The sequence below is a fragment of the Vipera ursinii genome, assembly GCF_947247035.1.
Source record: "Vipera ursinii genome assembly, chromosome: 12".
In the NCBI taxonomy this organism is placed as follows: Eukaryota; Metazoa; Chordata; class Lepidosauria; order Squamata; family Viperidae; genus Vipera; species Vipera ursinii.
In genome coordinates this window covers 4,778,476-4,794,653 of record NC_139525.1, presented here as the reverse complement: position 1 = coordinate 4,794,653, position 16,178 = coordinate 4,778,476, and the positions used below count along the sequence as shown (strand labels likewise).

General features: G+C 41.6%; 1 protein-coding gene across 1 annotated transcript in view; it reads right to left on the bottom strand.

Annotated features, from left to right (window-relative positions):
- GRIA3 (glutamate ionotropic receptor AMPA type subunit 3) overlaps positions 1-16,178 on the bottom strand; it is a gene marked incomplete at its 5' end in the record, with an annotated part of 121,041 nt that overhangs the window by 40,636 nt on the left and 64,227 nt on the right. Inside the window, 6 exons of the mRNA XM_083372271.1 lie at positions 1,780-1,986; positions 2,479-2,586; positions 3,036-3,140; positions 4,029-4,196; positions 10,627-10,788; positions 11,545-11,598. Coding sequence (XP_083228397.1) covers positions 1,780-1,986; positions 2,479-2,586; positions 3,036-3,140; positions 4,029-4,196; positions 10,627-10,788; positions 11,545-11,598 — 804 coding nt within the window. The remainder of the gene's footprint in view (positions 1-1,779; positions 1,987-2,478; positions 2,587-3,035; positions 3,141-4,028; positions 4,197-10,626; positions 10,789-11,544; positions 11,599-16,178) is intronic.

Sequence of the window (16,178 nt, the reverse complement as noted above, 5' to 3'; positions counted from 1 at the left end):
ACATATGAATAAAGATACAGAAGATCAGCTGTACTTTGCAGTGCAAAGACTACTAGATAAAATGGGACTTCTTTCTTAGTCAACACAGATACAAGATCTGTTAGGATATTAAATTTAGTAGCTGGAACAGTACAATGGGTGAGAAGACACAGTTGTAGTTGATTGGTTGGAGATTGTTGGCTTCTGAATGAGGCAATCTATGTTATGGTTGGTTACTGGGTGTAAAGGAGGAGTTTCTGTTTTTCCCGCCTTTTTTCTTTAGTGTGCTCTGTAGGCTGTTTTGTGAGTTACCTCACGATTTACCTCATGAGAATGTAGTGATGCACCTGACTCTCTTCTTTACTGTAAATATTGCTGTGAAATGTATTTATTTATATAAAACTACAAGTTTGCATCAGTGTCTCTGACTTCATTTGGACAGCTGCTGGACAATTTTTCGACAAAATCTGATTGCATGCCTCTCTCTAAAATACTCTGCAGACTTTTTCAAAGGCTGTGATGATTGAACGGCAGTCCGTGCAGACACAGCTTCCTGATGTGCACACAGAAACAATCTGAATGGTGACATTCGGTACAGCGAGGAATTGCTTTTTCACACTGAGCGAGAACATTTACATCACAAAAACTCCAGGTGTCTTACAAATCCTTGCTGGGTGAGATCAAGCTCATATCACTCATCCCCCATTTATGGAGCCAATGTCAAGTTCTTTGAAGTTAAATATCTGGCCAAATATTACTCAGCACATTAACCCAAAGCCTAGCATACAGCATTGACTTCTCCGACTATTCTAATTCCTCAAGAGCCTGGATGTCATGGTAGCGTGCCCGCTTTTGTTTAGCTTAACACCAACATCCTTACAATGTTAAAAGCATCGCTTGTGTTGCGCATCCTGCCTTTAGAACAAGCATCTGTTTCTTTCATGTGAGAACCATTTGAACAATGCTAAGAATATATTTTGCATGACAGAGTTTTCTGCTTGAAGCAAATACCCTATATTTTGGCACTGAAAATGCCAGGAAGGGAACCTCAAGCTATGCTATCAAATGCACTACTGTGGGAAGGGTTGAGCCTTCTCTTAGAAGTCACAACCAACCCAAAGATGAATAGAAATGCCACAAAGCTGTGGAATATCTGAACAAAGATTCTAAAGAGACGTTATTCTTCTGTCGCTCACACTTAAACAATGCCAAGAGCTGTTTAACGGGAAGAGAAAGCGAAGCACAATTAATACAGAAGAACATAGGAAGGTGGGAGTAAGATACGGCCTTCTTAAAATTCTACATTTCATGTTTCAGCTGCCCACTAGTGACCAATTCCGATCCTTCATTGCCAATGAAACAGTGAGATTTCAGATCACAAAATCTCCTGTTCTCACCGTTAATTCCAGAATTAAAAGGGAGCTGCTACAAAGAGAATTTCCACTCTCAGAGTTCCTTCAGGGCAGCCACGGAAGAGGAAATTCTTGCTAGAATTCCTATTATGAATTCTGAACTCTTTAGGGATATGATTAAATGGCTTTCAGCAAACCTGCTTGTTTCAGCTGGTTGACCCCACTAACTAGCGAACAATTGAAATCACAGAGCTAAGGACACCCATAAGGATATGTACCATCTCCATATTTAGGCATCCAACATAATTTATCTAGTTGGGTTTTGCTGGATATTATTGCGTAGTGCATCTAAGGAGCTTTGTGAAAGAGACCAAATGGATAGGAAATCCACTTAATTGGTATAGTCATAAGACAAAAAGTAACAAAACCACAACATACAAGGACTTACCCCATAGACCAGCTCACCCACCATGCCATTCCACATTTTAGTCTCAGGATCCTTTGCTCCATACTTCCCATCAGGGACAATGGACAGGACATATTTAATCCCAACATGTTTTGCAATTTCATAAGCAAGGTCAACACAATAGCCTTCGTATTTCTCATTCCCTTCCTTCTGATCAGGAGACTGCTTGCGCATCACATAGGGTGCTTCCTGGAAGATGACACAAGGAGAAAATAGGTTAGAAGGAGTGGGGGAATAGCTTCAAATGGAATAAACTTAGAGTGAATGGGGAGAAATCCAACTAAAGAAGCTGGAAGACCCTAGAACTAAGGAGAAATTTCCTTTCTGGTGAGAAAAATTAGTCAATGGATCAGCTTGCCTCCAGAAATTGTGGGTGCTTTATTGCTTGAGGTTTTCATGAAGAGATTGGACAGCCATTTGTCCAGAATGGCATAAGGCAGGGGGTTGAATTAGATGATCTCTGAGGTCCCTTCCAACCCTGTTATTTTTAAACTATAAGTTCAAACATAAATGGGTTAAGGAAAACCTGATCTGTCTGGAAAACCAAGTGGTGAGTAACCAATCCATATCATTGTTCAAAAAACTACATAGGCCTGTGTGTCCGGGAAGGCACCAGGAGCTGAGTGTGACCCAAAGATATCAAGGTGAGATAACAATGGCTAAAGGGAGGTGACAACTTACAAGGATGGTAGTCACCACGATGGTTCTGTTCTCAACTGAGGATGTATCATTGGAAACACTAGGATCGATTGCAGGCACAAATCGCTCGTATTCATTCCAGTAACCAGCCTATAGTTGAAGAGAGCGTTGACAAGTTAAGATAGTGAATTTGTGCTATTTATAGATAGATAGGTAGATCAGATAGATGATAGGAGAGAGAGAGAGAGAATGAATCTATGACAGATGATAGATGATAGATGGATTGATGAATGGAGAGATAAATGATAGATGATAGTTGGATTGGATGGATAGATAGACTAATTAAGATATATTTATTGATAATGGATAAATAGAGAGAGAAAGAGAGAGAGATGATAGATAGATAGATAGATAGATAGATAGATAGATAGATAGATAGAGATAGATAGATAGATAGATAGATAGATAGATAGATAGATAGATAGATGAGACAGACAGACAGACACACACACACAAACACACACACACACACATACACACACAGAGAGAGAGAGAGAGAGAGAGAGAGAGAGAGAGAGAGCATGAACACTATGGCTTACCTTTCGTGGCCCGCCAGGTCTCATTTCATACACATCAATTGTATAATTGGTTCTACGTCCGTAGGTGTCAAACTGGATATTTCCTGTCATTCCTTGAACCTGAACCTTGACAATGATAAAGTTGCAACATAACAAGATACAGAAAGCAGCAAAGAAATTGGCATCCGTGCATTGGCCAACATGCAAGAACCACGGTTCCATAAAAAGTCATTTTTCAACATAGTATACAAAAAACATTGCATATTAGATAGATGGATCAATCTACAATTAGTAAATAAGTAAGATAAATAAATGGGGAAAAAACTAAAGGTTCTGACTAGAAGGTTGTTGACCCTCCAAATAAGATGATGTAGTGCAGGATCCAATCTGAGTTGTTCACTGGGACCCAAGGTTTATTCTTCCAAGCTTTTGGACTCATGCTGGAACCCATAATCAGGGAATTTCTCTCTCTCTCCAGAATGTGTGCACTGTTGTACTTATATGGTGCCTGGTTGTGTGTAGAACAGCCCAATGCACACATTCTGGAGACAGAGAAGTTCCTTGTGGATGGGCTCCAGATCAAGCCCAAAAGCTTGGAAGAATAAACCTCCAGTCCTGGTGATCGACTCAGATTGGATCCTGCAATATTATCCTAGGACATGTACTTTTACCTTCATTCACAAGATGATGTAGTGGAACTGTATGTGGGAAAGACTTTGGGAGAAGAGGTAATGCCTAGAGAACTGTCAGATAAGAAATACCATAGCCCAGAGCTATATAGTGGGCAGAGCAAGAAGCTCAGAAGGGACCCTGTCTAAGTTCTCAGACTATAAAGTCGGTGGTGGGAGAATTGTACCCATTCACTCAGGGAGGGTTTATTCTGAACTTCCTGCTCTCCCATTATGCAGCTGTGGGCTATGCTGTCTCTTATCTGATTTTTCTCTGTCTTTCTCCCTCTCCCAGGGTCCTTCCCACTTACCAATACAGAGAGATTGCCGTTGCTTAAATCCTCACCATCTTCAGTGCTCTCTCAATATCAATCCCTTGGCTCCAAGGCACAGCTGGGTTTGCTAAACAATCTCCAGCACTTCCTCTCCGGGATACATCTACCCGCTGCCTTCGGAGGTACCGGAACGCTTCCGCTATAACAAGGATCGCATCATGGGTCAATGCAGATGTATACTAAAAGAGAGGTGAAAGAGACAAGTAAATGAACTTCATCCTGTAAATGTTCCAAGTCTTTTTTTCCCCCTCCTTAAACAATGTTGAGTAACAGAGCCATGCTGGTGCAGTGGTTAGAATGCAGTATTGCAGGGTAACTCTGCTCACTGTCAGGTGTTCGATCCTAACTGTCTCAAGGTTGACTCAGCCTTCCATCCTTCCAAGATGAGTAAAATGAGGGCCCAGATTGTTGGGGACACTAGGCTGTAAACTGCTTAGAGAGGGCTGTAAAGCACTGTGGAGGGGTATATAAGTCTAAGTGCTATTGCTAATATCACAATGCCTGTGTGAGTCCTATAAGCTAGACCAGACTTTGAAATTAACACCATATAAGTCAGGACTGTTTTCATTGGAACGGAATCTTGCAAATCTGAATGTGCTCCCCATCTCCTTTTCTTGGTCTTTGTGTGAGCAAGGGAGGGCCATATCCAAGACATTTCTCAGATAGCAGGTTCAAGACCCTCTTATCGGACAATTGCCTTGGAAACACCTCTCACTCCTGTCCTTCAAGGCCTTTCCCTATACCAGGGGTAGGCAACCTCGGCTCTTTTATGACTCATGGACTTCAACTCCCAGAATTCCTGAGTCAGCATAGCATAGCATAGCTGTCTCACGAATTCTGGGAGTTGAAGTCCATGAGTCATAAAAGAGCCAAGGTTGCCTACCCCTGCCCTATACCCTTTACATCTGTTTAATTTAAATTTTGTTTTTTTAATTTAAAAAAAAAACAATTCAGAAAACTCTTAAGACCTCGTGTACAGTCTGTCCTTTTTCAGATTTTAGCAAAAGGGTGCCGCTACTTTAAGAGTTGCAGTTGCTTTAATGAGACCACTTAGTATCCAGCTGCTTTAACCAATACGAGAGAGGTTTTTCTGCTTGCCATCTTGGAACTGAGAAGTGCTCCTTCTGAATATTTTTCTAAGTGTGCACAGTAAGAAATTACATAATAATAACCCTTTCAGATTCCCAGAAATGTTAAGTATCATTCTGAAATTAGACTATCGCTGAAAAAAGAAAGACAGGATGGGGGGAAAACAAACTGCCATGTCTTTTTTGCTTCTCATCTGTGCTACTTCAAAGCAAGGACATGAGTGTGCCAGGAGAAATATTAACCCTTGATATAAAATGTAAAATTCTATTATTATTATTTTTTTAAAAAAAGGATTATTTACAACAGGTGTGTCAAACTGCCAGCCCACAGGCCGGACGCATCAAAGCAAAACCGTGCCCACCCCATTCCTGGCAATGGCAAAAAAGTCACGATACGTCACGACACATCACGTGATATTACAAGTTTGACACCCTTGATTGACAAGAATCCCTAATAGATCACAAGAACAGTTACAAAGAGCCATGGAATGCAAGAGCTGATGTAGATAAGATGCATCTTTCAATGTTATCCTGATTTATCCTTATTTATCCTCCTTATCCAAAATGAGGGGGATTTTTTTTTTTACATCATTCTTCAGAAGCTTTCACATTTCTTTACATTACTACTAGCTCTATCACAATAACACTCGCCAAATATTAACACAGGCAATAATGTATGACACCATTTTCTCTGTTGGAAGGGGCACAGGGACAAATTGATGTAAGTAACCTTCTTTTGTTTAAAAAATGAATTAACCAACACAGCTTGTTTGATTTTGAAACCCGAACAACTCTGAAGCCTGTCTTGCTGGGCTACGTTTTGTATGAACTGATATATATGCAATTAGCAATAAATCTGTTTATTTTTTTATTTTTTTTAGCCTGAAATTTCCTCACAGTATACTTCCACCTTTTTTTTCATGCTGTTCAGAATTACAGTTCTCATCGACTTTATAAATCTGATAAACCTTCCCACTCACAGGAACGTAAAAATCTATATATTTTTTTCCATTTCCACCCCCCTCCCAAAAAAAATCCAATGCATCATATTTACTTCACATAGAAAGATAGGAAGCATTCTCAAATGAGAGATTTGTCTATTATTCATTCTGTATAAATGGTATTTTTCAGGGTCTGCAATCTGTATCTACACGCAGGTTATCCTTGACTCGCAACCATTCTTTTAGCAACTATTCAAAGTTACAAATGCACTGAAAAAAGTGACTTAAAACTGATCCTCAGACTTACGACAATCACAGCATTTTCATGGCCATGTGATCACAATTTGGATGCTTGACATTTAGCATGGATTTATGATGGTTGCGGCACCCTCAGGTCTTTTTTATTGGCCATTTGTGAATTTCCCAGGCAGCTTTCAACAAGCAAAGTCAGTGGAGGAAGCTGGATTTCCTTAACGACCACGTGATTCGCTTAACAACTGCAATGATTAACTGAACAACCATGGTAAAATGGTCGTCAAATCAGGCAATTAATAGCCCCTTGCTGAGCAATGGAAATTCTAGTCCCAACACGCCTCTTTAAATAACTGGGTTTCACATTAGACAAAATTAACCAGCCCTTGCGGCTAAACTTCATGGATGATTTACTAGAAATTCACAAAGAAGTGACTACTTTGTGCAGTGATCTTCACCCATTGGCCCAGAAGATGAATCAGCCTAATGTAAGTCCCTGATTTCTAGAAAGGCGATTATAGCTTGCATCGCATTGCAAGGTATAATAGATGTCACTTGGATGGGAAGGTGGGAAGAAAAATTATATATATATATTTTTTGTCGTAACAGAAATATCAGTTGGTCTGTTTCTGGAAAAGCAGATGTGCCAGACCTTTATCATATTAAGTGAAATCAACCCTTAATGATCAATAAATTACTGAACAATAAATTAAATTATCAAGTAAATTGATTTACAACGGGTCCCTTAGCAATTGTTTGAAGTTATAATGGGCCTCCCAAAACTTGCAGCCTGGTTACAAAGTTCTGATGGCCAGGCACACACTGGCGTACACACACACACACACACACACACACACAAAGAGGGAGAGAGAGAGAGAGAGAGAGAGAGAGAGAGAGAGAGATGTGACCACATTTCACGAACTTGACAACCAATTTGCCTTTTAAGAAGTCTCTTGGTCTCAAAAGATGTTGACCACTACAAAGTCTCTTCTTCTTACTAGTCCAACCTAGAGACTGACCTACAGATTGCTTGTCTACTTAATTCAGAGATACATTTCCTCCCCACTTTCCTTCATAAATTCCTATGCCTGATATATATTTTTTTATTTTAAGCAAAGTTGGTTCCTTGTTTTCAAACCCTGAAGATCATCATCTGTCCAGCGTGGGCTGTAACATGCCTCAGAGATGAAAGGCCTACATTTTGCTGGCTCTTCTTGCGCAAAGAGCTTCAACTGTTGTTCTCCAGTAGCTGTCCAATTAAGCATTGTAGAAAACTGCCATTGTCTTTCTGCAACTTCCCCCCCCTCCCCAATTTTCCAATCAGGCCGCCTCAATTATTAGAAACCGTCCTGCCAGGCCTTCTACATCACACCGAGCAACAAATCTAATTTTCTGCTTTATTCATATGCTGCTGCTAACAAATAGATGAAACATGTGAAGCCAGTGAGGGAACGAGAGAGCTGATGAAATATTGAATAAATTAAAGCACCCAGGTTCTCGTCTCTAGCCAATTTTATTTCCTAATCAAATTTACTTCTCTTTTTTTTTTTTTGCTCTGAGGGGTGGTCCTGTCACTTCAATAAACACTTGTTCATGTATTACAAAGTGTTTCCCAACATTAAGGGTGCAAATAGTGTTTGACTTCCGATCACAACCGAGTTCAAAATTTCTGTTACTCAGCGAGACATTTGTTAAGTGGTCGTTAACTAAATCGCTCCGGTTGTTCAGTTAGCAACAGGGGGATCTGGCTTCCCCCGTCGACTTGGCTCGCCAGAAGGGCACAAAGGGAGGTCACGTGACCCAGCGACACTGCAACTGTCATAAAGAGGAGTCAGTTGCCAAGCGTTTGAATTTCGGTCACTTGACCCTGGGCAACACGGCAACGGCGCATAAACGTGAAAAGCCTTCCTAAGTCACTTTTTCCAGGGCCCTTGTAACTTCGAACGGTCATTAAAGGAACTGTTGTAATTCGAGGGCTGTCTATATGCAAAGAGGAAGACTTGTCCCTGCATTTATATGGGGCGCCATCTTTTTCTTCCTTTCCTCCCCCCCACCCCGATCCTTTTCCGGTGGCTATTTTCGTTCAGGTGGTGGCGACTGTTTGCTGTCATTTATTATCATTGCCGTTTGTTAGTTCCTGTTGGTTTCACGTGAGCTGCCGAAGGTTTTTTAATTGTTCTTTTTATTTTCTGGGTAAGCCGCTGGGAGTCATTTTCACGATGACAGGGTAGAGATAGATTTAATAAGTAAGTAAAGAAATACAACAGCGGACGGGTTTGTTTCTGCAGAAAAAGCTGCCTCCTAAATTAACTCTAGTCAAAGAGGATTAAGGTAGGATTCAAGAACTCTTCTTTGAGGCTATGTGTGATCAACCTTGACTCGTATCAGCTTCGGCCAGACTTCCTCGCCTTCTGAAGCTTCTTACGGCTTGGACTGAGACTCAGAAGCACCAGGCTGAAGCCCACCAGAAAAGCTCATGGGTGACTTAAGCCAGTTGCTCAATCTCAGCCCAACCAACTTCGTAATGTTGTAGTTGGGGGAGAAAGAAGTAGAGGGTGATTTGTATTCCAGTCTTGAACTCCTGAAGAAAGGCAGGATACAACCCCCATCAAGAAATAAGCAAGGAAATGGAGAGTTCTGTCCACAGACAAAAAAACACAACAACACAGCAGTTCTTGAAGCACACCATCCCGAGTTAAACAGCTGATAAAATGTAAGAATTGCTCACTCAGCCTGCGCTAATGCATGTTGGATTTTACGCATAACTGCTTTTTTCAGGTTTACTGTTGTTATGAAGCTGCCTGCTGGCGTCCCCGCATGACAGATGTGGCCAGAGGGAAGATGTCACGCAGTTCTTCCTTGTTGAGAAGAATCATCTGGATTTCTCTCATCCATTTGGGCTCTTTGACACTTGCATTATTTTGCTTTGTTTTCACATCCAAGAGCAAAGGTCACCATCCAAGTCTATGGAGATTCTCTGTCATCCAGGTCACTTTTGTCCCAACGCTGCTTTTCTTTCCTTTTCCAAAGGCAACTGGACTTTCTTTGTTTCTCCAGGTAGACATTTTGCTTTTTATTCAAGAAGCTTCTTCAGTTCTGCAAAATGTCTTTAAGGAAAAACAAAGAAAGTCCAGTTGCCTTTGAAAAAAAGCATTTTGGGGTCACCGTACATGAACGGATGGATGGATGGATGGATGGATGGATGGATGGATGGATTTATACTGTATCTTTCTAGTTCAGTGAACATATCAGCTCCTCAACCTGTTAAAGCAGTTCATAATCAATCCACAGTTGTCTTCCTTTCTGTTGCTTTAGAAGGGGATTCCCAAATAATGCTATGGGTCCATCAGTCCCACCACATTTTCTTTGAGCTGACCCACAAAGAATGCACCTTGCAAGCTATCACTGGAGTAATTCACAGAATAGCAAAAATCCTGCCCACCACCCTTCCTCCATTCCACAGAAAAAGGAAAATAAACTAAATAGCTGAACATACGGCTATTTATGTTCAGCTGAGCGTATTGAAGCAATCAGCTATGAGGAAAGTATGATAGATGATCTACCCTGAATCAGATCATCTTATTATCGGCATCAGCCATTTCCAACTTCTTCCCTCCAGATTATTGAATTCCACTTCTGGATCAGGGTGTGTACCACCTTGGCAACGTCAAGGCCTGTGGACTTCAACTCCTAGAATTCCTCAGCCAGCTCCCAGAGGAATTCTGGGAGTCATAAAGTTGCCACGTTTGGACACGTTTGCTGTAGATGGATATTAGGAGAGTTGAATTTCAACATCAACTGAGAAGCATCAATTGGAAGAAATAAAGCGGCAGGGAGCAGCTTCCTAGGATTTCAAGGTAGGCCACTGGACTTGTGACTTTCCACCTTCAAAACATAGCCTGACTCACTGCAGCACAACACAGGTATTGTTTGGGTTGAGTCAAGTCACTGCAGTTTGCAAGCCAAAGTGTAAGACTTATTAGAGGTTGTTGAACCAGGGATGTGGAGTCTTGTCTTCAACTAGCACTAGAGTACTTGTTCAAAGCAAACCATAGTTTAGCACTCAGCCCACAACATCTGTAGCTGAGCTAGAACAGCGTTTCCCAACCTTAGGAACTTGAAGATGCGTGGACTTCAACTCCCAGAATTCCCCAGCCAGCATAGCTGGCTGGGGAATTCTGGGAGTTGAAGTCCACGCATCTTCAAGTTCCTAAGGTTGGGAAACGCTGAGCTAGAAGACTCCCAACACATTTATGCTTTTGGTAAAATGGTGATCCTTTCCTTCCCACCTCCACCCCACCTTCCTTCCAATAGTCTGCAACGCCTACCTTTAATGGAGAATTTTTGGCTTCCGGAAATTCCCTTTCATCCAGTCTCACCCAACGCTGCATAAATTGTTGGACCAATGGGTTGTCATTATTAATAATCTGAAATCCGGTTACGTTGGCCCCAGCCTGGACCACTCTCTCCACCGAGATGTCTGGAAAGCCCTTGGAAGACAACATAAACATTTGAGGGGTTGATTTCAGCTTAGAAGCAACCAAACACACCGTCCCTGACCTTGGAAAAGAAACACCGCTCGAAATGGGACATTAATTTGTTGAGTCCACTTGGTGGTTTCCCCGTTCTGGTAATATATGCAGACATCTCTACGGAAAATTTGGAGACATACGATAATATCAAAGGATCAATACATTTTATTTTTTGTTTATGAAGTTTTTTTTTGGGGGGGGGAAGCAAATTAGGCAGGGTTATATTAAAAAGGGTTATATTAAAAAGTGTTATATTAAAAAGGGTTATATTAAAAAGCGGTGGCTCAGTGGGTTAGGACGCTGAGCTTGTCGATCAGAAGATCGGCAGTTTGGCGGGTCGAATCCCGAGTGCCGCGTAGCAGAGTGAGTGCCTGTTACTCGTCCCAGCTTCTGCCAACCTAGCAGTTCGAAAGCACGTAAAAATGCAAGTAGAAAAATAGGGATCATTCCGGTGGGAAGGTAACAGCGTTCCGTGTGCCTTTGGCGTCTAGTCATGCCGGCCACATGACCACGGAGACATCCTCGGACAAGCGCTGGCTCTTCGGCTTTGAAACGGAGATGAGCACCGGCCCCTAGAGTCGGAAACGACTAGCACGCGTGTGCGGGGGAACCTTTACCTTTACCTTTTATATTAAAAAGAAGAAAAGAAAACACTGGATTTTGCAGGGGGGGGGAAAATATGCATGTACGCATGTGTGCGCATAGAGAACTTACCAGGTTAGCAAGCATATAGTGATAACTTCTGGAATTTTTACCGAGGGCTGCAACCTGTGTAAAAGGAAGAAGGAAAAAGATGAAGCACTTAGCCGAATTTTTTTTTTTTTCAATTTCAAGGGAAAGGAATTTTGAAAAAAAAAAATGTTGATTTGAAACAATATACTGTATGCATGGATTCTACTGCTGAAGCCCACAAACCAGCAAATGTATCACAAAGACCAAAGACAAGGAGAGTTTCCATGCACGTTCCAGTTTTAAATTAAAACTCCTTTGTAAAGGAACACAACTACCCATATTTCCGGAAAATAAGACCGGGTCTTATATTAATTTTTGCTCCAAAAGATGCATTAGGGTTTTTTTTTTTTTTGTTTAGGTCTTATTTTGGGGGAGGGACACGGTGGCTCAGTGGGTTAGGACGCTGAGCTTGTCGATCAGAAGTTTGGCAGGTCGAATCCCGAGCGCCGCATAACAGAGCGAGCGCCTGTTACTCATCCCAGCTTCTGCCAACCTAGCAGTTCGAAAGCACGTAAAAAAAATGCAAGTAGAAAAATAGGGACCACTACGGTGGGAAGGTAACAGCGTTCCGTGCGCCTCTGGCGTCTAGTCATGCCGGCCACATGACCACGGAGACGTCCTCGGAGAAGCGCTGGCTCTTCGGCTTTGAAACGGAGATGAGCAGCGGCCCTTAGAGTCGGAAACGACTAGCACGCGTGTGTGGGGGAACCTTTACCTTTACCTTTATTTTGGGGGAAATACAGAACTAAGGCGTCTGTTGGGCTGATGCTCTTAACTGGGGCTATTATTGGGGTGGGGCTTATATTACCAGCTTCCTGAAAAATCATGCTAAGGCTTATTTTGGGGGTTGGATCTTATTTTGGGGGAAACACAGTAATGGTGAAGCAGCTCTTAATGTGATGGAGAGCTGGGATTCTATGATCTTCTTGAGTTGTTTAGCCCCACACCTCGTCCTTGACTTACAAAAGTCCATTTAGTGGTCTTTCAAAGTTACAACAGCACCGAAAGAAAAGTGCCTTGGGGCCGTTTTTCCCACGGTCACATCATCGGCTGATTTGGCAACTGACTCGTATTTATGACGGTTGCAGTATCCTGAAGTCACGCAATCCCCTTTTTGCGATCTTCTGACAAGCAAAGTCAATGCAGAAGCCGGATTCACTTAACTACCTTGTTGCTAACTTAACAACTGCAGTGATTCACTTAGCAAGGGTGGCAAGAAAAGTCACAAAATGGGACAAAACCCACTTAACAACTGTCCTGCTTAGCAACAGAAGTTTTAGGCTCAATTGTGGTCGTGCGTTGAGGACTACCTGCACTTATAGATAAGACATTCCATCCAAGTACTCAAGAGGCATCTCATTATCTAATCTTGCAGGGTCTTCTGTCCATAACCTGATGGAAGCCATTTTCTTGCGTGTATCTAAGGACCACAATTCTTCTCACCAGGCTTCTGTGTGTACACGTGCTGACAGCAACTTCACAAATGGATTTCCATTATCAGATGACACTGACCCGCAAGTCATTGTATTGTATACTAATGGCCACATTACAAAAGCATCTCAACATTGGTATTCATGCTTTCCAGTGCAGTATATTGGATTATCAGGCCAACATTAGAAGAATTTGCTTTAAGTGCATGTAGTATTGCTGGAGGCTGATAATATGAAACAGCACAACAATGCAAGACGTGTCAGGTATCCATGGAGAAATTTCTATGAGTTGCTAAGGAAAGAGACATGTTGTTAAGAACTTTAAATACAACTGTTCACTTTTTTCCTAAAATGTGGCCTCTGGCACACAGATGCTGTCATCCTGACAATCAATCACGGGTGGTTTTTTTTGGCAAAAAGAAAAATTAAACCATAAACTTCACTGAGATAACATCAATGTTGTACTCTAAAAGAAGAATTTCACTTTATCTCGGCCTTACCAACTAGATGGTCATCAGAGGTGCTGGACTAAATTTTCCCTGAGAGACAGGTTGGTGTAGTGGTTAAGGCATCAGACTAGAAACTAAGAGACCATGAGTTCTAGTCCAGCCTTAGGCACAAAGCCAGCTGTGAGGCCTTGGGCCAGCTCCTCTCTCTCAGACCTAGAAAGGAAGCAACGGCAAACCACTTCTGAAAATCCTTGCCAAGAAAACTGCAGGGACTTGTCCAAGAAGTTGTCAGGAGTCAATCTGACTTAAAGGCATGCGTGCACACATAGACACACAGGTCTCCCATAATTCAGAGTGTGTCTTCTGATCCTACCCAGTATCTAACTGCTTCTAATCTTCCTCATCCTTGTAAGTAAAGGAAAGGAAAATATATTGACTTCATGTTCTCCAGTTTTAGAAGAGATTGTCTTATCAACCATCACAGGACTGATGGCCTCTATCAGATTCCTCAAAGGAAACTTGCCTAGCCCCTAACGTCATTTTCAAATGACGGAGATAGAAGCTTCAAGTGGAATTCCAAGTTCACTTTTGAAGCTCCCCAAAATAGGCCCTTTTTTGGGGGGGGAGTCTCTGGATTACGAAAAAAAGAGCCTTGTGTTGACTAAGAGCATAACTACGCACACTTGAAAATGGTTGCATCGGGAAGGATGAGCCTATGAGCTTTCAGAATGGACATCACCAGCCACAAAAAGACCCACGAGTTAAACTTAAGATTATGCAGGATATTCGTGAGAGAGGTGGCCTTAAATTGCCTAATTTTAAATTATATTATGAAGCTGCTGCATTAGTAGGAATAAGTGATTGGATCAATTTGACGCAATCGAGGTTATTAAATCTTGAGGGCCATGATTTGTTGTTTGGCTGGCATGCATATTTGTTGTATGATAAGAAGGTAGGTACTGTGTTTAGGACGCATATTTTAAGACAGGCATTGTTGAGAGTTTGGAAGAAGTATAGACATAAGCTAAGTTGTAAGATACCATTGTGGGCAATTCCAAAACACGCAATAGAAAATATACATGCTGGTTTCAAACACGATGAGACTACCTACAAGGAAATTCTAAGTTTGGAAAGGAATGTTTGGTGCCTGAAATCATATAGCTTCTTGCGAGAAGAGAAGGTTGTTCAAACATGGTTTCAATATACTCAGTTACGGGCCAGGTGGAAAGAAGACCAGAAAATTGGATTTGCAACGATTGATGAAAATCTGATAAAGCAAATTAGAAATCAGGGACCTGCACACATTAAACGGATATATCTTGCATTGATAGAGATTGATTCAGAAACAGAGCTTGTTAAGGACTGTATGATAAAATGGGCCCAAAATATCCAGGAAGTTATTACAATGGACATGTGGGAGAAGATTTGGGTGAGGAATGTGAAATTTACTCAAGCTCAAAATTTAAGAGAGAATTTTTATAAGATGTTTTATAGATGGCATTTAGATCCTAAAAAGCTTGCAAGTATGTACCCGAATTATCAGCCTAAGTGTTGGAGGTGCGGGGGTGAAGATGCAACATATTTTCACATATGGTGGACATGTAAAAAGGTTAAGGCCTTTTGGATTAAAATTTGGTGGAATATACAGAAGATCTTTAAAAGGAGGATAAAGTTTTGTCCGCAATTTTTTTTGTTGGGAATAATTGTTGATGCTACAGTGGTGGACTCCAAGTTGATGCTGAATTTAGTCACGGCAGCAAGACTTTTGATAGGACAATATTGGAAGAAAGAGGAGCTGCCGACTATAGAAGAATGGACTTTAAAGGTTTCCGACCTGGCAGAGATGGCGAAGATATCGGCTTATTTGAAAGATCACTCGCAAGAACGTTATATTATGGAATGGAGAAAGTGGATTGAGTTTATCCAGAATAAGTATAGGGTTAAGAAGTTTTATCTAGCATTCGAATAAGTCTTCTTTCGTGTTTTTTCTTTTCTTTTCCTATTTTTTTTATATATATTTAATAATGTTAAGTTTTGTTTGTTCTTATATAAGTTAGAGAGTGATGGATTTTAGAATTTATGGTTGTTAGTATATGGTTGCTTATGATTGCTTTTATATATATATACCTTGTATTTAGCTCTGGGAAGTCCGGGGGGGGAGGGGGGTGGGGGGGAGGGAGGGGAGGGAAGAGGGAGGGGGGAAGGGGGGAGGTAAGGGGGGAGGGAAGAGGTAGGGGGGAGGTAGGGAGGGGAGGGTGGAGGGGGATGGGGTTTTTAATGGAAAATTGTATTGTAAAACTTTTCAATAAAAAAAAAAAAAAAAAGACCCATTTTTCCAGAAGTCAAACTAGCAAAGTTGTTTGTTAATAACCCCTTTTCTAACCTCTCAGGATGCCTTCTACAACCCAGCTTATCTTGGTCCTTTTCATGTTTGAAGGACACCTACAGGCCTAGATAGCTCCCTGATGCACCATTCCAAACAGGGACATCCCCAGATCAGGGAGGTCCACAGGTTACAGCACAAGATGTATATACAAAACAGATGACTTCTTTGACCATATCCTAGGGACCACCTCTGTCCAGTGGTGGGATTCAAATAGGTGAACAACCGGTTCTCTCTGTGGATGCCACTTCCAGAAGTCCATTCCGGGCCTGGGCAACAAAAAAAATTAGCTACCGGTTCTGCTGAAGTGGTGCAAACCAGCTGAATCCCACCACTTCCTCTGCCCCATAAGGT